Genomic DNA, 22,862 nt, shown 5'->3' with positions numbered 1-22,862 from the left:
CCACCGCACACCAGCCTGGCTGATAGAGCAAGACTCTGTCTTAAAAAAAAAAAAGTATATATATTATATATATATATATATATATATATAAATATATATAGTTACTTAATAGGCCCATTATTAAGATGGAGAAGGTACAAGTTCTTTTCACAAGTGATTCTTTAGACATAAGGTGTGATGTCTCTGGGAAGTGTCCCTTTGGTGTGTGGGAGAAGGGAGGTCTTTCCTGCATGTCAAGTACATGGGAAAGGTTATTGACAGCTGAGGAAGGCCATCAGTTAGAGAAAGCCACCACACCAGCTTTCTTTGGCATTATCTGTGATTTCTGAAAGTGTTGTAAATAAGCCAGTATAGTATTTACAGACTCTATACATTGTTTCTTTTTTACTGTTTTTGTTTTTGTTTTTGTAGCCAGACAAGGTCTCTGTCATTTGGGCTAGAGTGCAGTGGCATGATCACAGCTCACTGAGCTTCGACCTCCTGGTCTCAAGTGGTGCTCCTGTCTCAGCCTCCCAAAGTGCTGGCATTACAGGCATGAGCCACCACACCTGGCCTTTTTCTTTTCTAATTGTAAAAAAAGCATGACATAAAATTTACTTTCTCGTCAGACTAGTATCAGATATTTTCATCAGGTAACTTACATCTCTAAAACACTGATTCCAAACTTTAGCATACATTTAGAATTGCCAAGATGTCTTGTTAAAACATAGGCTACTGGGCCCCATCCCCAGAGTTTCAGATTCAGTAGGTGGGAAGTCAGGCCTGAGAATTTGCATTTGTAACAAGTTCCCAGATTATGCAGATGCTACTAGTTTGGTGACTACATTTTGAAATCCTACATTGTCCATTAGTGCTTGCATGGTTATAGAGGGAGAAAAGAGTAGTGAGCTGCACCCAGGGTCATTTCTCATGTAGTGAAAAAGTTATGACAAACCTCCCAGAAAGTAATGGGAACCCTTAGTACAACAGATCTTAGCGGAAAAGAATTACCCATATAATAAAAGTAACTGTTTACAAGGCAAAATTTCTGATGGACTAAACATGGCCCCAAATTCTTTCACAGTTCTCCCATTTAATAATTAATTGAATGGTTTTTGTTATTTATTTTTCAGAGATGGGGTCTCACTCTAGTAGGATTAGAGTAGCAATGCTGTAGTGCAATGGTGCGATTGTAGTTCACAGCAGCCTCAAACTCCTGGGCTCAAGAGATCCTCCTACCTCATCCTTCTGAGTAGCTGGGGCTGCAGGCACATATAACTATACCCAGCTTATTTATTTTTTATTTTTGTAAAGACAGGATCTCACTGTGTTGCCCAGGCTGTTGTCAAACTCCTGGCCTCAGCCTCCTGAATAACTGGGATTACAGGTGCAAACCACCACACCCTGCTACTTCTCCCACTGAGAGGTGGGCTCTCTGTTCCCTTTTCCTTGAATCTGGACTGGACTATGACTGCTTTGACTAATGGGATATGGGAGTGGAGATGCTCTGCCACTTCTGGATCACCTTTAAGAAGATTGGCAGTCTTAAGTCCATGTAAAATACTCAGCTGCTTTGCTGAAGAGATCATATGGAAAGACCCTGAAATTACATGAAGAGGAAGGCGGATCCAGCTGTATTTAGCTTACTTAGTCATCCCAGTCAAGACACCAGGTATGTGGATGAAGCTGTCTTGGACTCTTCACACCTGCTCAGGTATCAACCGAACATTGTGACTCCATTCCATGCTATGGAGAGCAGAAGAATCACTCAGCAAAGCTGTTCCCAAATTCCTGGCCCATAAAAGTATTTTATAGATACATAGATATATGTAATAAAGTGATTGTAGTTTTAAGCCACAAAGTTTGTTTGTTTTGTTTGTTTGTTGTTTTCTGAGACAGGCTGCAGTGCAATGGTGCAATCATGGCCCACTACCACCTCAAACTCCTGGGCTTAAGCCATCCCCCCATCTCAGCCTCCCCAGTAGCCAAGCCTGCAGGCTTGTGCCACCACATGTGGCTATATATATATGTGTACATTTCAGCCACATAGTTTTAGAGTAGTTTATTGCTCACTAATAGTGGGAACATGTCTGTGTAGAAAAATTATACAAAACTTGGAAATAAGGAAAAAGAATTTTTGTGTGCCTTGCAATGTTGTAATAAGAGCATTATCTAACAAGCCTGTGTAAAGGTCATTTAAAGTTCTACGGAGAGGTAAACTTGTTTGACTTAATGTTTATTATTAATGAGATCCCAGACTCAGTAAAGTTAGTTACTAATTTGTAGAAGATTAACAAGTTGCAAATTATTTTTGTCCAGTGGAGATGATTTCATTTTGGTGGGATAGATAATCTCAAAGGAGACAGTTTTATTGCCACACAGGTCATTAACCAACATTACATTTAACTTTTGAGTCTTAATCCAGCATTTTTCCTCACTCTATATAGTTCATAGTTTCTTGTATCCTCCTTTGAATTAGCTTCACAACCTTGCTGTTTCTTTTTCATTAATAAGATAAATAAATATTTGACATATGCTCATAACATAATCGTAAGAGAATTTTTTTAACTTCTTGAAAGTTATACTTTGACAAACTATTAAACTTTTTTTTTTTTTTGCAGAGGATTCAATTCAATACATATTTATTGAGAATGTATTAAGTAAAAGGGTGAGAAGTGATATTTATACTATAGCCTACTGTGCAATAGCATTATGTCTTAAAAAACCTGATATACATACCTTAATTAAAAAATACTTTATTGTTAAAAATGCTAATGATCATGTGAGCCTTCAGTGATTCTTAATCTTTTCCCTGATGGAGGGTCTTGCCTTGGTGTGGATGGCTGCTTACTGGTCAAGGAAGTGGTTGCTGAAGGTTGGGGTGGCTATGGCAATTTCTTAAAGTAAGACAAGGAAGTTAGCTACCTCGATTGACTTTTCCTTTCATGAAAGATTTCTCTGTAGCGTGCAATGCTGTTTGACAACATTTTACCCATGAAATAGAACTTTTAAAATTGGAGCAATTCTCTCAAATGCTGCTTTATCAACTAAGCTTGTGTAATTCTCTAAATCCTTTATTAGTATTTGAGCAATGTTCACAGCATCTTCACCAGGAGAAGATTCTATCTTAAGGAAACTCTTTTCTCATGCATAAGAAGCACCTCCTTACCTGTTAAAAGTTTAATAATGAGATTGCAGGAATTCAGTCACATCTTCAGGCTCCACTTATAATTCTAGTTCTCTTGGTATTTCCAGCACACCTGCAGTGACTTCTCCAGTGAAGTCTTGAACCTCTCAAAGTCATCCATGAGGGTTGGAATCAACTTCTTCCAAAGTCCTGTTAATGTTTGTAGTGTTATGAAATATATTATATATACATATAGGTTTTCATATACAGGAAACAGAATCTCTTTGACCTTCTGATAGTTGAACAAGTGAAGGTTTCTGGGGGATGGCCACCTGGGGAGGGCATGGGAGCTCTATGTCCCTTCATCTGTACCTCTCCCTATGCATCTGTTCATCTGTATCCTTCGTGATACCTTTATAATAAACTGGTAAATATAAGTGTTTCCTTAGTTCTGTGAGCCACTCCAGCAAATTATTGAACCCAAAGAGTGGTTTATGGGAACCCAACTTGAAGCTGGTTGGTCAGAAGTTCCAGAGCCCCAGACTTGCAATTGGTGTTTGGGGGAGGAGGGAGTAATCTTAGGAACTGAGCCCTTAAACTGTGGGAACTGACACTATTTCCAGGTAGTGTCAGAATTGAATTGGAGGATACCCAGCTGGTCTTCACTGCTTGTTGGTGTGGAAAATTCCCCACACATTTGGTCACAGAAGTATTCTGTGTTGGTTGTGGTGTGAGAGCAGAGGGAAAACACAGTTTGAGTTTTTCCATAACAGTGTTGATACTTTGATCCCTTTCTGTGACTCAATGTTCTTTTCTTGTTGGGGGGCGGGCAGGGTGGGCAAGTGCAATGGCACGATCTTGACTCACTGCAACCTCCACCTCCTGGGCTCAAGCCATCCTCCCATCTCAGCCTCCTGAGTAGCTGGGGCTATAAGTGGGCATCATCTTGCCTGGCTAATTTTTTTATTTTTTGTAGGGATGGGGCTTCGCCATGTTGCCCGTACCCAGCCTCACAAATGTTCTTAATGGCATTTAGGATGGTGAATCCTTTCCAGTTTTTTTTTCTTTTTTCCTTTAGTCATCCAGAAGCAGCTAGAAAGTTTTCAATTTCCTTTGCCCATATCCATCAGAGGAATCATTATGTATGGCAGCTATAGCCTTACAAAATGTATTTCTGAAATAGTAAGACTTGAAAGTTGAAATTTCTCTGTGGGCTGCAGAATGAATGCTGTGTTAGAAGGCATGAAAACAATATTAATCTTGTACATCTCCATCAGAGTTCTTGGGTCACCAGCTGCATTGTCAATGAGCAGTTATATTTTGAAATACACCTGTTTTTTTGTTTTTTTGTTTTTGTTGCCGATAGACTTGCTCAGTGTAGGGTTGCCAAAATTTTTCAATTTGTACACAACACAATTATCTGTGAAGCATAATAAAATGAGATATTAGGTTGTTATTGTTTCTGTAACAAAATTATATTTCTGTATGTCAGAAGTCTAAAATGGGTTACAGAACTACATTTCTTCCTTGAGGCTTTAGGGGAGAATTTGTTTTTTTTTTTTGTTTTTAGCTTCCAGAGGCTACTTGCATTCCTTGGCTTGTGGCCCCATCCTCCATTTTCAAAGCCAGCAGCATACATCTTCCAAAGTCTTTCTCTCTCTGCTTTTGTTGTCAAATTTTTCTCTCTCATTCTCCTACTCCCTTGTTACAAAGATCCTGTGATAACATTGTGTGCACCTGGATAATACAGGATAATCTTCCCCATCTCAGAATTCTTAATTTAATTATACCTGCCAAATCCCTTTTACCATGTAAAATAATATATTCACAACTTCTGGGAATTAGGACATGGAAATATTTGGGGAGCCCATTTTTAGCCTATGGCATGTGGTATGTATAAGTCATTGGGGTATACAAAATGATTTCTGGTAGTATAATGAGAAAAAATTTTAAAGTTTAAGTTTGTGTTTTATGTGCTACTTAGAGATGAAAAATGAAGATTCACTAGGTGAACCATGTCTATGGTTTCTGTGTTCATTTCATTAACTCCCAAGACAATTGGGGCTTTGTTCATTAACATGCTGTTAGTTATATATTGCTGCATACTACCCTAAAATTTAACAGTGATATGCTTTAGCTCTGTCCCCACACAAAATCTTATCTTGAATTTTAATCCCCATAATCCCCACATGTCAAAGGAGAGGACAGCTGGAGGTAATCGAATAATGGGGGTGGTCTACCTCATGCTGTTCTCATGATAGTGAGTTCTCACAAGATCTGATGGTTTTTTTTGTGTGTTTGGTAGTTCCTCCTGCATTAATTTTCCCTCCCACTACTTTGTGAAGAAGGCATCTTGCTTCCCTCTTAGCCTTCTGCCATGATTGTAATCATTTCTAGCTTTACAGTGAGAGATTTAAAGTGAGATGTGTGACTCTTCACTTGAACACTTAAAGGTGATTGTAAGGTTATTAATTGGCCTAATTTCAATATTGTTGTATCTCAGAGAATATGGAGGCCCAAAGAGAGGGAGGGAGATGAGGGAATAGCTAGTCAGTGGAACACACACAACACTTACTAAGTTCGCCATCTTGTGAGGGTGCAGTTCCTGGTGCCCCAAAACAATTACAATAGTAACATTAAAGATCACTGATCACAGATCACTATAATAGATATAATGAAAAAGTTTGAAATATTGTGAAAATTACCAAAATATGAGACAGAGATATGAAGTCAACACTTGCTGTTGGGAAAATGGTGCCGATAGACACCATGATTGTAAGTTTCCTGAGGCCTGCCCAGCCATGCAGAACAGTGAATCAATTCAACCTCTTTCCTTTATAAATTATCCAGTCTCAGGCAGTTATTTATAGCAGTGTGAAAATGGACTAATACAAGCACTTAAAACAAAAATAATTTATTATCTCACATAGATTTTGGAGGTCAGGAATTGGGTGCAGCTTAGGTAGGTGGTTCTGGCTCAGGGTGTTTCAGGAGATTGCAGTCAGAATGTTGGCTGGGGCTCCAGACACTTGAAAACTTAACTAGCATTGGAGGATCTGTCCTCAAGATGGTTCACTTACATGGCTGTTGGCAAGAGGTGTCAGTTCCTCCCTGGCTGTTCATAGGAGACCGTAGTTCCTTGCTACATTGCTTCATTAACATCTCAGAGGGCTTCTTGATTGTCCTCAGGACATGGTAGCTTCTTTTAGAGTGCGTAATCTGAGGTAGAAGCTAAAGCCACAATATCTTTTATGAACCGCCCTCAGAAGTCACACATGGTCACTTCTGCCACATTCTAGAAATAAGTTACTAAGTACAGCCCACACTCAAAGGGAGAGGAATTAGGCTCCACTATGTAAAAGGAGGAGTATCAAATAATTTGTGGACCTATTTTATAGAACCACCACAGCCAACTTGAAGACAAACAATAGACCTTTTAATCATGGCAAATTTTTCTGGACAGGTAAATAGATTCCAGGGTTGGAACAATGTCAGCAAGATGGTAATATAGGAGGTCACCTGCTTTTATCCCCCAACAATAAGAATTCTTCACCCATCCAGACAAAAGTCTCTTTGTGGAAGCCTCAGGATTCAGGTAGAAGGTTGTGGAAGTGTGATGGAGCCCAAGACCTGGGAGGGTGATTTTTAGAGTGCATACTCATAACCAGTTGGCAGGCCCATCAATTGTGCTTCCAGACTCGAGCCTGAGGAAATGGCCTCATTCCCCAGGGGGCTTGGTGATAGCCCCTACTGGCCTTGAGGCTACCACTAAAACCATCTGCCAGGGTGTTCAGGAAGAATCATGCACACCAGTGCCTCAGCAGGGAAGTCTTCTCTGCCTGCCAACATTGGTCTTGGCAGTGGACCTGAAAGTTGCCTATGGCTCAGCTTCACCCCTACTCAGCTGTGGTCCTGGCTTAATACTGCTTGCTGCTGGGAAATTGCTTCCCAAAGGGAAACTTGCCTGTATCTCATAGGAGTTACCCGTTCATCTGAGCCTCTGCAATGGGCTTTCCAGCCTCTGTCCAACAGCAGATTCTGAGACCCAGTTTCAAGTCTGGCCCCACATCCATCTAAGCCAATGGGATGGGTTTGCTGACCTCTCTTCCATGGAGACCCCTGAGGGGGCCCAGTCTCAGCTCCAGCCCTTCTTGCCACATGTGGGGATTGTCCTGCCTGTGCAGGGAACTGCTGGGAGGGGTGTCTATCCAGGCCACTGGGACAGGCTTCTGGGCTTGGGTCCCTGGCTAGCTTATCTATATAGCCTAGGTACCTTCCTTCAATCTTCCTCAGGTCCATCCTGGCTAAGGTTCTGTGTCAACCTCAAAGCCCTTGCAAAGCTTGTGGTGAACATGAGCTTAGGGCCCCCTCTAGTGCTGAAGTGGCTGCAACACTCACAGGCTTAGGAAACACAAGTCAGTCTGCCTAGAACTTCTAGACAGGCCTATTGAAGTAAAATAGGCACAAAGAAAGCCAGACTGCAAAGACTAGAATAAATACCTAATACACAGACATCGATGCACATCTGCAAGCATCAAGAATAAGCAGGGAAATTTGACTCACCAAACACAATGAGATGCCAGTGACTGACCCTACAGGGAACTTCAAGAAAACACAGAGAAACAATTCAAAAATTTATCAGAGAAATTTAAGAGAGATATTGCAGTTAAAAAAAAAAACCATAGAAATCTAGGAGCTGAAAAATATAATGAGGAGAGCATCAATAGCAGACTTAATCAAGCAGAGGAAAGAATCTGTGAACTTGAAGGTAGGTTATTTGAAAATATACTGCCAGAGGAGAAACAAAAAAATAATAATAATGAAAAGGAATGAAAAAAGCTTATGGGATTCATAGGATAACATCAAAAGAGCAAATGTATGGGTCATTGGAGTTCAAGACGAAGTAGAGAAAGACAAAGGAGTAGAAAACTTATTTAAAGAAATAATAGCAGAAGACTTTCCAAACCTGGAGAAAGATACAAATATCCAGGTACAAGAAAGTCATAGGCCAGCAATCAAATTTAATCCAACTAAGACCACCCTAAGACATATTATAATTGAATTGTCAAAGGTAAATGTCAAAGAGAGGATGCTGAAAGCAGCAAGAGAAAATAACAAATAACACAAAAGGGACTTTTTCAATACACTTAGCAGCAGACTTCTCAGCAGAAACCTTGTAGGTCAGGAGACAGTAGGATGATATATTCAAAGTACTAAAGGAAAGAAAAAAAAACCCTGTCAACTAACAATAGTGTATCTGGCAAAGCTGTCCTTCAGAAATGAAGGAAAATACTTATCCAAACAAACAAAAGTTGAGGGAGTTCATCCCCACTAGGCCTGCCTTACAAACAATGTTAAAGGAAATTCTTCAAGCTGAAATAAAAGGATGCCAATGAGTAACATGAAAACATCTAAAAGTACAAAGCTCACTGGTAGAAGTAAGTATATAATACAATTCAGAATGTTCTAATAATATAACGGTAGAGGGACTACTTACATCCTTAGTATTAAGGGAAAAAAATAAGTATTAAAAATAATAAATATAAAAATTAGCTGGGCATGGTGGCACATGCCTGTAGTCCCAGCTACTCAGGAGGGAGAGGTGGCAGGATTGCTTGAGCTTGAGAGGCAGAGGTTGCAGTGGGCCAAGATTGTGCCACTGCTCTATAGTCTGGGCAACAGAATGAGACCTTGTCTCAAAACAATAATAAGAATAATAACTACAATACTTTTTAAGGGATATACAATATAAAATTATGTAAATTGTGACATCAGTAATCAAAGTTATCTGTTTAATATATTATAAATATGTTTTTTGTAAACTTTATGGTAAGCATAAAACAAAAACCTATAATTGATACACTAAAAATAAAAGGAATCAAAACAGACTGCCAGGGAAAAACACTTAACGGCAAAGGAAGACGGTAAGAGAGGAAGAAAGAAAAAGTATGCAACACAAACTAGAAAATGATTAACAAAATGGCAGTAGTTTAAGTTCTTACCTATCAATAATTACCTGAATGTAAAGGAATTAAGTTATCCAATTAAACACATAAAGTGACTGAATATATATATATATTCATGCATAATCCTAATGTTGCACCTCAAGGAACTAGAAAAGAACAAACTAAACACAAAATGAGTAGAAGGAAAAAAAATGAATAGAAGGAAGGATATAGTAAACATCAGAGCAGAAATGATGAAATAGAGACTAAAAAATACAAAAGATGTTTTTTGAAAAGATGAACAAAATTGACAAACCTTTAGCTAGACTAAGAAAAAGAGAGAAGATTCAAATAAAATCAGAAGTGAAAAAGGAGAAATTACATCTGATACCAGAGAATACAAAGAATTATAAGAGAATATTATCAACAATTACATGCTAATAAATTAGATAACCTAGAAAAATGGATACATTCCTCGGCACATACAGCATACCAAGATTGAACTATAAAAAAAATAGAAAATCTGAATAGAACAATATGGAATAAGGAGACTGAATCAGTCATAAAAAGTCTCCTATCAAAAAAAGTCCAAGACCTGATGGCCTTACTGCTGAATTCAATGAACATTTAAAGAAGAATTAGTAAAATTCTTCTGAAATCATTTCAGAAAATTGAAGTGGAAGGAATTTTTTCAAATTCATTCTATGAAGTCAACATTACCCTGATTACAAAACCAGATGAGGACACACAAAAAACTACAGGCCAATACCCTGATCAAAATAGATACAAAAATCCTCAACAAAGTACTGGTAAACAAATTCACCAGCACATTAAAAATAATTCATTGTGGATCCTTGCAAATGTCATCTGCTGAGATGCCTCACACAGAGACTGTTTCTCCTTTTCCTTCCTCCATGGATCTGCTTATTCAGGACAGCCCTGATTTTTCCACCAGTCCCAAAGGCAAACAACCCACCGCTGCAGACAATAGCGCCACAAAAAAGGAAGACAAGGTCGCAGTCAAGAAATAGAAGACCAGAACTGTGTTCTTGTTTACCCAGCTGTGTGTACTCAGTGATAGATTTCAGAGACAGAAATACCTCAGCCTTCAGCAGATGCAAGAACTTTCCAACATCCTGAACCTTAGCTACAAACAGGTGCACACCTGGTTCCAGAACCAGAGAATGAAATCTAAGAGGTGGCATTAAAACAACTGACCAAAGAATAGCAATGGTGTGACTCAGAAGGCCTCAGCACCTGCCTACCCCAGCCTCTACTCTTCCTACCATCAGGGATGCCTGGTGAACACAACTGGGAACCTTCCAATGTGGAGCAACCAGACCTGGAGCAATTCACCCTGGAGCAACCAGACCCGGAATGTCCAGTCCTGGAGCAACCACTCCTGGAACACTCAGACCTGGTGCACCCAGTCCTGAAACAATAAGGCCTGGAACAATTCCTTCTATAACTGTGGAGAGGAATCTCTGCAGTCCTGCTTGCAATTCCAGCCAAATTCTGCCAGTGACTTGCAGGCTGCTTTGGAAACTGCTGGGGAAAACCATAATGTAATACAGCAGACCACTAGGTATATTAGTACTCCACAAACCATGGATTTGTTCCTAAACTACTCCACGAACATGTAACGTGAAGATGTGTGAAGATGAGTGAAATTGATATTACTCAATTTCACTCTGGGCACTGGCTGAATCCTTCCTCTCCCCTCTTCCTCTCCCTCATAGGATTTTTCTTGTTTGGAAATCACATGTTCTGGTTTCCATTATGCCTATACAGTCAATTTTATGGAGGATGGGTTATGGTTGGAGCCTAATCAGAGAGGTTTCTTTTTTTTTTCTTATTGGATCTTCCGGGAGAAAAGACATTTTGATAACCTTGGCTGCTAACGACAACATGATAGAAGCTGTCTCTGGCTATAAATAAGTAGATCTAATGCTAGTTTGGATATGTTTAGGGTTTAGAATCTAACCTCAAGAATAAGAAATAAAAGTACAAATTGGTGTGAAAAAAATTCATTATGATCAAGTGGGATACATCCCAGGAGAGCAAGGATGGTTCGATATATACAAATCAATAAATGTAACAAAATGAACAATAAAATCCATATGGCCAATTCAACAGATGCCTGAAAAGATCTGACAGAATCCAGCATCTCTTACTGATAAAAACTCTCAACAAATTAGGTATAGAAAGCATATAGCTCAACACAATAAAGACCATATTTGACAAACCCTCAGCTAACATCATACTGAATGGGGGAAAGTTGAAAGCTTTTCCTTTAAGCTTTGGAACAAGACAAGGATGCCCACTTTCATTACTTCTATTCAACATAGTACTGGAAGTTTTAGCCAGAACAGTTTGGCAAGAGAAAGAAATAAAATCATCCAAAGTGGGAATAAAGAAGTTAGATTTTACATGTTTGCAAATGACGTAATCCTTATATACACAAAAACCTAAAGACTCCACCAAAAAAATATTAGAACTAATAAACAAATTCAGTAAACTTGTGGGGTACAAAATAAACATAATAAATTAGTATTATTTCTGTATGAGAATGGAAAACTGTCTGAAACAGAAATCTAGAAAACAATTCTAATAATAATAGCTACACAAAATAAAATATTTAGGAATAAATTTAACCAAAGAGGTGAAACATCTCTACAATGAAAACTATAAAACACTGATGAAAGAAATTGAAGAAGACACAAATAAATGGAAAGATATTCCATTTATTTTTATGGACTGGATGAATTAATATTGTTAACATGTCTCTACTACCTAAAGCTATCTACCAATTCAGTGCAACTCCTATCAAAATACCAATGACATTCTTAATGATATAGAAAAAAAATTCTAAAATTTTTATGGAACCACAAAAGGCTCCAAATAGCCAAATCAACCCTGCAAAGAAAGGACAAAGTTTTGAAGGCATCATACTGCCTGACTTCAAAATATATTACAAAACTATAGTAACCAAAACAGCATGGTACTGACATAAACAGACACATAGACCAATGGAACAGAATGAGGCCCAGAAATAAATCCACAGATTTGCAGCCAATTGATTTTCAACAAAGGTGCCAAGAACACACCTTGGGCAAAGGATAGTCTCTTCAATAAACGGTGCTGGGAAAACTTAATATGTACATGTAGAAGAATGAAATTTGACCCTTATCTCTTATCATATAAAAAGTCAACTCAAGATGGATTAAAGAGTTCCATGTTAGTCCTGATAATATAAAGTTATTAGAAGAAGGCCTAGGGGAAAAGCTTCATGACCTTGGTCTGGACAAGAATTTTTTTTTTTTTAAGAAAACCTCAAAAGCACAGGCAACAAAAGCAAAAATAGACAGCAACAAAAGCAAAAATAGACAAACGGGATCACAGCAAATGACAAAAGCTTCTAAATATCAAAGGAAATGATTAAGAGTGAAGACATTGGCCTGGCGTGGTGGCTCAAGCCTGTAATCCCAGCACTTTGGGAGGCCGAGGTGGGTGGATCACGAGGTCAAGAGATCGAGACCATCCTGGTCAACATGGTGAAACCCCATCTCTACTAAAAATACAAAAAATTAGCTGGGCATGGTGGCGCATGCCTGTAATCCCAGCTACTCAGGAGGCTGAGGCAGGAGAATTGCCTGAACCCAGGAGGCGGAGGTGGCGGTGAGCCGAGATTGCGCCATTGCACTCCGGCCTGGGTAACAACAGCGAAACTCCATCTCAAAAAAAAAAAAAGAATGAAGACACAACCTACAGAATGGGAGAATATATTTTCAAAGTATACATCTGATAAAGGGTTAATATCCAATATATATAAGGAACTTAAATAACTCAACAGCAAAAAAACAACCCAATTTAAAAATGGGCAAAAGACCTGCATAGACATTTCTCAAAAGGAGACATACAAATGGCCAACAGATATATAAAAAAAAATGCTCAACGTCACTAGTCATCAGTTAAATGCAAATCAGAACTACAGTGAGATATCACCTCACTCCTTAGAATGGCTATTATAAAAAAAAGATGAAGATGTAGATAAAAAGGAAGCTTTACAAACTCATAGTGGGAATATAAATTATTATAGCCATTATGGAAAACAGAATAGAGGTTCCTCAAAAAATTAAAAATAGAACTATCATATGATCCAGCAGTTTCACTACTGGGTATATTTCTAAAGGAAATGAAATTAGTATGTTGAGGAGACATATGTACTTCCGTGATTATTACAGCACTACTTACAAAAGCCAAGATGTGGAATCAACCTAAGCATCCATCAGTGGATGAATGAAGAGTATATGGTATATATATAAAATGGAATATTAGTCTGCCATAAAAAGAACAAAATCTAGTTATTTATGACAACACGTATGAACCTGGGGGACATTATGTTAAGGGAAATAAGCCAGGCATAGAAAGACAAATAGCACATTATCTTCCTCATATGTGGACTCTAAAAAACTGATCTCATAGAAATTGAGAATTTTAGAACATCATTCACTATAGAATGGCCTAGAGGCTGGGCATAGTGGCTCATGTCTATAATCTCAGCACTTTGGGAGGCCTAGGTGGGTGGATTACTTGAGGCTAGGAGTTCAAGACCAGCCTGGCCAATATAGTGAAACCCCATCTCTACTAAAAACAAAAAATTAGTTGGGTGTGGTGGCACATGCCTGTAATCCCAGTTACTTGGGACTCTGAGGCACAAGAATGGCTTAAACCCAGGAAGTGGAGTTTGCAGTGAGCCGAGATTGAGCCGTGGCAATCCAGCCAGGGGGACAGAGTGAGACTCTATCTAAAAAAACAAAAACAAAAACAAAAGATCTAGAATATTATAGAGGATATTCTGTTTTAATCTATTGTGTATTCCACACAAATCTGTACCATGCTCATATATCAGATGTAGTCAAATTGTTTCTACATGAGTTAAGCTCTTTTGGGTGGACAAAATGCTATTGTTCACTTAATGCATCCAGCATGATGTCTATTTATATTGTAGATCCTCTAAATACAATCATAAAGTCTCTCCATATTTTAATTCTTCCTGTATTAAAATATTAATTAATCATCATGTTATTTATTTGCTCTATGTCATTGTTATGTTATTGAAAATCAAAATCCATAAGCATGATGTCAATGAGATGGTGGAATAAGGGGCTTCTGACTTTGGCTTTTTCCACAGACACATTAGAGTAAACAGCTATACCAAGATCAGTTTCTTTTGAGAGAAACAAAAAAAGTAGTTGAGAGTCTCCTACACACCGAAAAACTGAAATATCAAAATGTATGGGAAAAGCTGAAATTCACTTGTGCCACAAGCCTCACCCTGGGCACAATACCTTGCAATTACAAGTGAATCCTAAACTCCCAGATTCTCTCTGAGAAGTAAAGGGTCTGGAGGACATATAACATCTCAACTCTTTTCCTTCCTTTCCTTCCTTCCTCTTTTCTTTCTCAGGGTCTCTCTCTGTTGCCTAGAATGGAGTATAGTGGCACAGTCTTGGCTCACTGCAGCCTCGACCTTGTGGGTTCAAGAAATCCTCCCACCTCAGCCTCCCCCTCCTGAGTAGCTGGGACTACAGGTGCACACCACTATACCTGGCTAATATTTTGTATTTTTTTGTGTGAAGATGGGGTTTCACCATGTTGCCCAGGCTAAAAGCACTTTCTGAGTCTTCTTTCCCTGGCTCACTACAGCATTAAAATCAAATGTCCACCTTATCCCTGGAAGGAGTTCTTCCATACATTGAGCACAACTTTTACAGCTCCCACCCAAAAAAATGGCTCTTATATCACCTGATTCTGGGAGCTAATGGGGTTTAGCATTTATATATCCTTCATAGCCAGAGAAAAAGAGGTGGTTTTAAAAGAGTGTATGAGTACATCCAGCAGCTAATCTTTCTGGCTCAATGCAGAGTGAGCAGGCAAAAACACCCAGTTTACAATTTCTCCCTAGAAAAGTCTTGACTGCACACATAATGTTGTGACTTTCCCAGGCTTTTAAGACTGGGAGAGATGGTTGTTTTATTTAATGTGCAGAAACCAGCACAAAGAATCAAGGAAAATGAAGAAACAGGGAAATACATTCCAAACAAAAGACCAAAACAAGTCTCTGGAAATAAAGGCTATATGATGATATATGGAATATGTATAAGATATGTATGAAATAAAGGATAATTCAAAATAATGGTCAAAAAGATGATATAGGAGAGCTGTGTATGAACAAAGTAAGAACTTCAACAAAGTGATAGGACATACAAAACAACAACAACAACAACAAACAAACAAACAAAAACCTAAGGGAAGCCATAGAACTGAAGACCATAATGACTGAACTGAAAACTTTAATAGAGGGTTTCCATAGAAGACTAGGTTATGTGCAAGTAAAGATTACCAAACTAAAATACAGAGAGTTGGAAATCATCCAATCAGATAAGTAAAAAGAATTAAAAAGAGTGATGATAGCTTAAGGGACTGGTGGGACATCATCAAGCAATTCAATATATGCATTATGGAAGTTCCTGAAGGCCAAGTGAGAGAGAAAGGAATAGTAAGCTTATTCAAAGTAATGATGGCTAAACATTTCCCAAGCTGGGGAATAAAACAGACATTCAGATCCAGGAAGCCAGTGGACAACAAATACAATGAATCAAAAAAGGCTTACATTGAGATATATTATAATCAAATTTCCAACAGTTAAAAATGATGAGAATCTTGAAAGCACTGAGAGAATAGTGACTTGTTATGTACAAAGGAATTCCATAAGACTATCAGCAGATGTTTTCAGCAAAAACCTTGCAGGACAGAAGAGTATGGGATGACATATATAATGTGAAAGAAAAAAAAAAAAAACCAACTGTACTATATCTAGCAAACATGCCTCTCAAAAATGAAACAGAAATAAAGACATCCTCAGATGATCAAAAGCTGAGGGAGTTTATCACCATATCTGCCTTACAAGAAATGCTATTGGGAATTTTTCAAGTTGAAATAAAAGGATGAAATTCACTGGTAAAGGTAAATATTGGAAAAAACAGTATATTTTACCTCTATAATGATGATGGTAAATCTCTCTTAATTCTAAATAAAAGTTAAAAGACAAAAAACTTTTAAAAAAAGATATAACACACATTCTTCTCAAGCACACATTGAACCCTTTGCAGGATAGATTATATGTTAGGTCCCCAAACAAGCCTTAACATGTTTAAGAAGATAATGAATTACACTACGTATCTTTTGTGACAACAATGGAATCAAACTAGAAATCAGTAACAGCAATAAAATGTGAAAATTCACAAATATGTGGAAACTAAATAACATACTCTTGAACAAATACTGGGTCAAATGGGAAGTGAAAAGGGAATTAAATAATATATTGAGACCAGTGAAAATTAAAATACAACTTAGCAAAAAGTATCTTGAGACAATATGAAAACAGAATGTACCAAAACTTACGGGATGCAGCAAAAGCAGTAGTAGAAGGGAAGTTTATAGTGATAAACATCTATGTTTTTCATTAGCTGCTTTAGTTTTCTTTTTTTTTTAATTTTTTTTTTTAAGACAGAGTTTGGCTCTTGTAGCCCAGGCTGGAGTGCAGTGACGCAGTCTCAGCCCACTGCAACCTCTGCCTCCCGGGTTCAAGTGATTCTCCTGCCTCAGCCTCCTGAGTAGCTGGGATTACAGGCACCTGCTACCACGCCCAACTAATTTTTGTATTTTTAGTAGATTTGGGGTTTCACCATGTTGGCCAGGCTGGTCTCGAACTCTTGAACTCAGGTGATCCACCTGCCTCAGCCTCCCGAACTGTTGGGATTACAGGTGTGAGCCACCACGCCTGGCCTGTTGCCTGTCTTGTACCTCTTCAAATTTGGCCTCCCCTTGGACCTTGCATTTAAGAGCAGGATCTCTGAAGACATCCCTATTGATGACAGTTTTGTCCAAGGGGATAACCACAGAGTACCTTGTGGGCATTAGGTGATTGTAGTTATAAACTTTCACAAAGCCTTGACTTGATCTTTGACCTCTTGGCAATCTTCTTCTTGCCCGTGGCAGCTATCACTTTGCAGGGAAAGTGGTCAATTCTAGCCACCAGGCTATAGGGACAACCTGAGGTGCCATCAACAATGTTCATCACAATGATGGCTTTGTGTTAGGAGCAGCGTTAGGCCAGGACCAGCACCACTTTCCCAGGTTTCATGAACTTGCCCATTTCAACAGCAACCACTCAGGCCTACAGCAGAAAGAGTTTAGTTTTCTTTTCTGTGCAATGAAGACAATGATACTTGCTATGGGTTAAGTGAGATAGTCATACAAAATACCTAGCATATAGTAGCTTTCCAATAAATGTTGATTCTTCTCTCTTCATCCATACCCAGGGCAGCATGTTGCACTATGTGATATAGCTTTATTTTCAACAAGACAGTAGCATTCATTTCCTCTGGAGTTCCCAAAACAATGGACCACATGTCTTAGTTTGCTGAGGACATTCTTGGCTTATGTATGTCCTTTCAGCAAAATTATTAGTAGCATCCCATTTCACTCTTAAAAGTGTCCCAATTAAAGTAAATCATAGGATCATCCTACCTAGAACTTTCTCAGTGCTTTTCTTAGGGCATCTTTCAGTTCCTTATTCCTCATACTATATATCAAGGGGTTTAAAATGGGAGTGATAAATGTGTAGACCACAGATATCACCCGGCCCGTCTCAGGAGAGTAGCTGGAACTAGGGGACAAATATATAAAGCTGGTGCAGCCGTACTGCAGGAGGACCACTAAGATGTGAGAAGAGCAGGTGGAGAAGGCTCGCTGGCGCCCTTCTGCTGACCGGATCTGTAAAATGGCTACCACGATGAAGACATAGGAGGTGGAGATCAATGAGAGGGGGATGCTGAGGATGACGAAGCTGATGATATACAGAGCAGTCTTGTGAACACGTGTGTCTGCACAAGCTAGATGCATGACTGCAGGCATGTCACAGTAGAAGTGGTAGATCTCATCATTGTGGCAGAATGGCAGATGGAAGATTAAAATGGTGAGTGGCAGTGACAGCAGGAACCCCAGCACCAGGGAGCCTACCAGCAGTTCCACACACAAGGACCAGCTCATGATGAGGCTGTATCGCAGCGGGTGACAGATAGCTATAAACCGGTCATAAGCCATGACTGCCAGCAGGACACAATCAGCCCCACCCATGAAGACAAAGAAGAACATTTGGGTGCCACATCCCGTGATGGAAATAGGAGTTTTGCCCATTGAAAGAAGATTTGCCAAGGCCAATGGGGCGATGGAAGATGTATAGAAGATTTCTAGAACTGCCAGGTTAGCCAGAAAAAAGTACATAGGGGTGTGGAGGGAATGATTGATCTGAACAATGACTGCAATTGTAGCATTTCCACTGAGGCTGGTCAGATACATCATCAGGAAGGCCACAAAAATCAGCATCTGGACCGCAGGGTCAGGTGAGAATGGACGAAAGAAAAACTGCATGTTTGCAGTTTTGTTTAGTCCTTCCATGGATAGAGTATTGGACCTAAGAGGAAAGATGACATGAATCTCAAGCTTGTTTCATATGATGCTTTCCCAACTTCTCCATTCAGTGTTGAGGCACTCATATTTTCATTTTATAGCAGATTATATAACATTATAATTTACACATTTGCCACCTCCTCATCTTTCCTCTCCCACCTCCCAAGTACCAAAGACTGCAAAAATCCTCAGTGGCAGGGACTTTGATGATCTATTTTATTTTATTTTATTTTATTTTATTATTTGAGGTGGAGTCTCGCTCTGTCACCCAGGCTGGAGTGCAGTTGCACGATCTTGGCTCACAGCAACCTCTGCCTCCCAGGTTCAAGTGATTCTCACGCCTCAGCCTCCCAAATAGCTGAAAATGTTGGATTATAGTATTTCTGGACTTGAGAGACATAATTACAATCATAATTACAGGTGCTGGCCACCACGCCTGGCTAATTTTTGCATTTGTAGTAGAGATGGGGTTTCACTACATTGGTCAGGCTGGTCTCGAACTCCTGACCTCCGGTAATCCGCCAGTCTCGGTCCCCCAAAGTGCTGGGATTACAGGTGTGAGCCACTGCACCTGGCCTGATGGTCTTTATTTTAATTCCAGTGCCTAGCACAGTACCTACTATACAGGGTTTCCAAGAAGCATTTGCTAAACAAATTAATGAATAAGGCAAATTTAAAGTTCAGATTTACAAAATGTTATAAAATGGGGTATCGATTAATTGTATAAGACTAAAAATAAAAAATTTTAGGATTGTATTGGCAGATGTATGCTGTAATTTAAAGAAAATTGTGTTGCTGGCACGTTATGAAATTGCATCATAAACTCTGTAATATATTTCAAAACCTAGAGATTTTATTGATTTACTTTTTTCTTTATCTGATTTGTCCATACATACAGATAGTTCATCTTTCAAAGGGTCTCCCATATCTGTTGCTTTGGTCCTTTCCCATTTCCTTAATCAGCTGTCTCCATTGTTATCTTCCACGTGGATTCTTGTGATAGCTATCTGTTCTCCCATCCCCCTTCTCCTCCCCCTTCTCCTTCCCCTGCAATCCATCCTGCTCTCTATTATCATGTTGCTCATATGCTTAGGAATTTGCGGTGCCTTCCTATTGCTTAAATGTCGACCTTCATAGTCTTCTGCCTATATTCCAGTCCCTCTTGGAGCTGGCTTTTTTAGACTAATCCTGCTAGGAGCTTAAATACCCCTGTTATAGACCACATGGCCTACTCATTGGCCTCTTATTCAGATTCTCCTTCCTGCTTCATATACTTCCATTCTCCTTCCAACTAGAAATACTGTCTCCTCTCTTTTGCTTAATCCAAATCCTACCCCCCAATTTTCAAATTCTAGGATATGTTGTTCTTTTATGAAATCTCCCTAGGTCACTCTCTTTCCTTTCTCTGATGTTTTATGTTGCTCAATATTATGAGTTTAGTGCTAATAAACTGTCTTTTACTCTATCTGCATGTCCTGGCCCTAGTTACATTTTATGCTCCCTAAGGATGGGGGCTGAACCTCTGTCTTATGACAAATTATCATTTATTTCATGCTAAGTGCAAGGCATGGTGAAAGTGCTTTATTATGCATTTTCCCACTTAATCTATAAAACCATGTTAGTAGGGGTGTATTGTCATCATCCCTTTTTAACAGATGAAGATACATAGGCTTAAAGAAATTTTAAAATTTTCTGAATTCACATAGCTAGAGAGTGGGAGAGCCAGGCTTTGAACAGTCTGTTTGATTATAGTGTTCATTTGTTTAACCTTAGTTTATATCCTACTTTCTCCCTCTATACTTTATATCTCCTAAGTAGCTTTGCTATTAATTGATTACAATTCAGAACTCTAGATGGTCTACTGGAAAAAGAGCATCTAAGATCTAGGGCTGAAAATGTTGGATTATAGTATTTCCAGACTTGAGAGATGTATTTATAATCACAATTACAATACATGATTACTACGGCTAGCTAGTAAATGCTGCCCCTGGCAATGAAGCAGAAAGAACTTCCTTTCTTTCTTTTCTAAGGAGCAGAGGGAAAATGTCTGGCTAAAAACTGTGATGTTTTGAGTGGAGATGGAGGGAAAGTGGTTTGATTCATTTCTTCACAAGAGAGGGAATGGGGACAAAGAGAAAGTAGAATCCTCTGTGACCCATGACCTGAAGTCCCGTGTGATGTCCTAAGAGTTTTAATACATGCCTGCAGTTTTAAGTGACTGTCTTCTGGTGGCTCAGAGTCTAGTCCCAAAACCAGGACAGTAGCTAGGGACTGAACCATGCCTATACAGTCAAAACAAAATGAATTACTCAATTCATTAGGGCACTAGAAATAAAAAGTTCCATAGGTGCCTTTTGTTTTTGTTCTTTTCAATCTCCTTAGACTCATGAAGTCCATCCTATCTTCTGGGCATAAATCAACCTCATCTCCTCAAAGCACTTGTGTCTCAATGCAGTACAGGGTCTGCATTGGCTTTATTGTATAACGAGGTTTAGAAAAGAGAAAGGAAAATCAAATCTGGAGAAATACCGTGAAATCCAGAATGCTGTATAAGAAATTCAAGCCCTAAAATACTCATTATAGTATTTGGTCTAGCCAATCTCTTAATTTCTTTTCTTTTCTTTTTTTTTTTTTTCTGAGATGGAGTCTCACTCTGTCACCGAGGCTGGAGTGCAGAGGCACAATCTCAGCTTACTGCAACCTCCACCTCCTAGACTTGAGCGGTTCTCCTGCCTCAGTCTCCTGAGTAGCTGGTATTACAGGTGTCTGCCACCACACCCAGCTAATTTTTGTATTTTTAGTAGAGATGGGGTTTCACCATGTTGGCCAGGCTGGTCTCGAACTCCTGACCTCAAGTGATCCACCCGCTTTGGCCTCCCAAACTGCTGGGATTACAGGCGTGAGCCACTGCTCTTGGCCTTTAATTTCTTTATTAAAAAGTTTTCTACTCATCATATTATGGTCTTTCCTTCCATCCTACCCCAGGTAGTTCTTAAAAGAACCTCCCCTCCAAAAAAAAAGAAGTATCTTCGTCTTTAGGTCTATACTAAAATTTATTGCAAAAACAAGAGATGCTTGTTATTGTTGCTGTTGCCATTGTGACAAGATACAGATGTAAGTTAGGCTCTATTTAGAAGCTATATCAACCTTAGAATAATATGAAGTGCATTTTTTTTTATTGCAAAGAAGACAACTAGACACAACTTTCAAAAGTTGGCCCAGAATGCTTGCTATTCATTCATATGATGCTAAACTGTTGAACCAGATGTTGGGCATCATGGAGACAAATAGCAGCATGCTTTGCTGACTTCAATCTTTACATAAATCTGGACAGGTGGTGGCAGTTATTTGGATCCATGCTTGCTTTTTAAACTAGAATATGTACATTCTAGAGTCTAGAGGGTACAAAGCTGTGCTTTGGGAGAAAGTGAACTTCCAGGATCAATACGGCACAGCTTTTTTTTAAAAGCTCTATTTTAACTTGAAAAAATTTGGAGAATGATTTCATATCAAAACAAACATGGAGATGATATAGGATAGTGGGGAGATTTGCATGATTTAGGGGAATAAAAGCATAAGATTTTCAAGAAATTTCTTGTGGCTGATCACAAAGTTCTTAAAAATGTAAATTGTCTCTCATGCTAATTAGAGTACTTAAGTTAAAAAGTCTTAGATATAAATTTAGACCATAGATTGGCTAATTCTCAATTGAAAATACAATTTCCCAAAGTCCCCAAGTCTCAAATCATGACTTGGAATAGCTCCTCCCTTATTATGCCAAAAAAACAACAACAACAACAAAAAAAAAACAACTAAAGTACTAGCCAACTTCTAAACAAGTATGGTCCAGAGAAAAACTCCCAGCAGACAGCTAGTCTTTGGAAAAATAGTTTATTGTCTTACCATCATGTAACTAAGAACATGGCTCCACAAGTTCTTTGTCCTTCATGTAATCCCTATACAAGTTGACTAGTGGCCCCAGAAGTCACAGATGATCACAGAGTCAGAGCTCTGCCAGGTCACCTGGGTCCATCTTTTCCAAAGAGACTGCTTGACTTGTCCAAGACTGCACCAGGGGGTCAATTATTAATTCATCATTTAAATATACAAAGTACTCTAGGAAATCCAAAGACAAATGAAATGCCATCTACTTTATGGAGTCAAGGGACAAGACTGTCAGCCAGATTTTCCCTTATTCTGGTTTTGTTTGCCACACCTTTGCACCCCTGCCACTCCTTGTCAGTTTCTCTCAATTTAAATTTGCAGATGATATT

At 38.9% G+C, this 22,862-nt stretch overlaps 1 protein-coding gene, 1 long non-coding RNA gene and 1 pseudogene across 3 annotated transcripts; 1 reads left to right on the top strand and 2 right to left on the bottom strand.

The window, feature by feature from the left end:
• Nucleotides 1-118: 118 nt before the first annotated feature.
• Nucleotides 119-6,482, bottom strand: LOC135270080 (uncharacterized). 2 transcript variants are annotated; one of them, XR_010338303.1, is made up of 3 exons: nt 6,187-6,482; nt 3,149-4,526; nt 119-1,725 (listed from the first exon to the last, which is right to left on the bottom strand). It is a non-coding gene; the product is annotated as an uncharacterized LOC135270080 (long non-coding RNA). The 2 variants fall into 2 exon arrangements; XR_010338302.1 differs by lacking the exon at nt 119-1,725 and having other exon boundaries at nt 2,199-4,526.
• A 2,571-nt stretch (nt 6,483-9,053) lies between these two features.
• Nucleotides 9,054-10,709, top strand: LOC105718585 (homeobox protein NANOG-like; annotated as a pseudogene).
• Nucleotides 10,710-17,646: 6,937 nt separating this feature from the next.
• LOC105718584 (olfactory receptor 10V1) lies at nt 17,647-18,576 on the bottom strand. The gene has a single exon (XM_012454321.1). It carries the CDS (start codon nt 18,574-18,576, stop codon nt 17,647-17,649), a length of 930 nt encoding a protein of 309 aa, XP_012309744.1.
• Nucleotides 18,577-22,862: the final 4,286 nt, after the last annotated feature.

The sequence above is a fragment of the Aotus nancymaae genome, unplaced genomic scaffold (assembly GCF_030222135.1).
Source record: "Aotus nancymaae isolate 86718 unplaced genomic scaffold, 86718_ANA_hifiasm-v0.15.2.pri h1tg000059l, whole genome shotgun sequence".
Lineage (NCBI taxonomy): Eukaryota > Metazoa > Chordata > Mammalia > Primates > Aotidae > Aotus > Aotus nancymaae.
This window is presented reverse-complemented; position numbering and strand designations above follow the sequence as displayed.

Coding starts and splice junctions, on each gene's coding strand:
- LOC105718584 (XM_012454321.1), bottom strand. CDS start 18,576: ATGGAAGGACTAAACAAAACTGCAAACATGCAGTTTTTCTTTCGTCCA.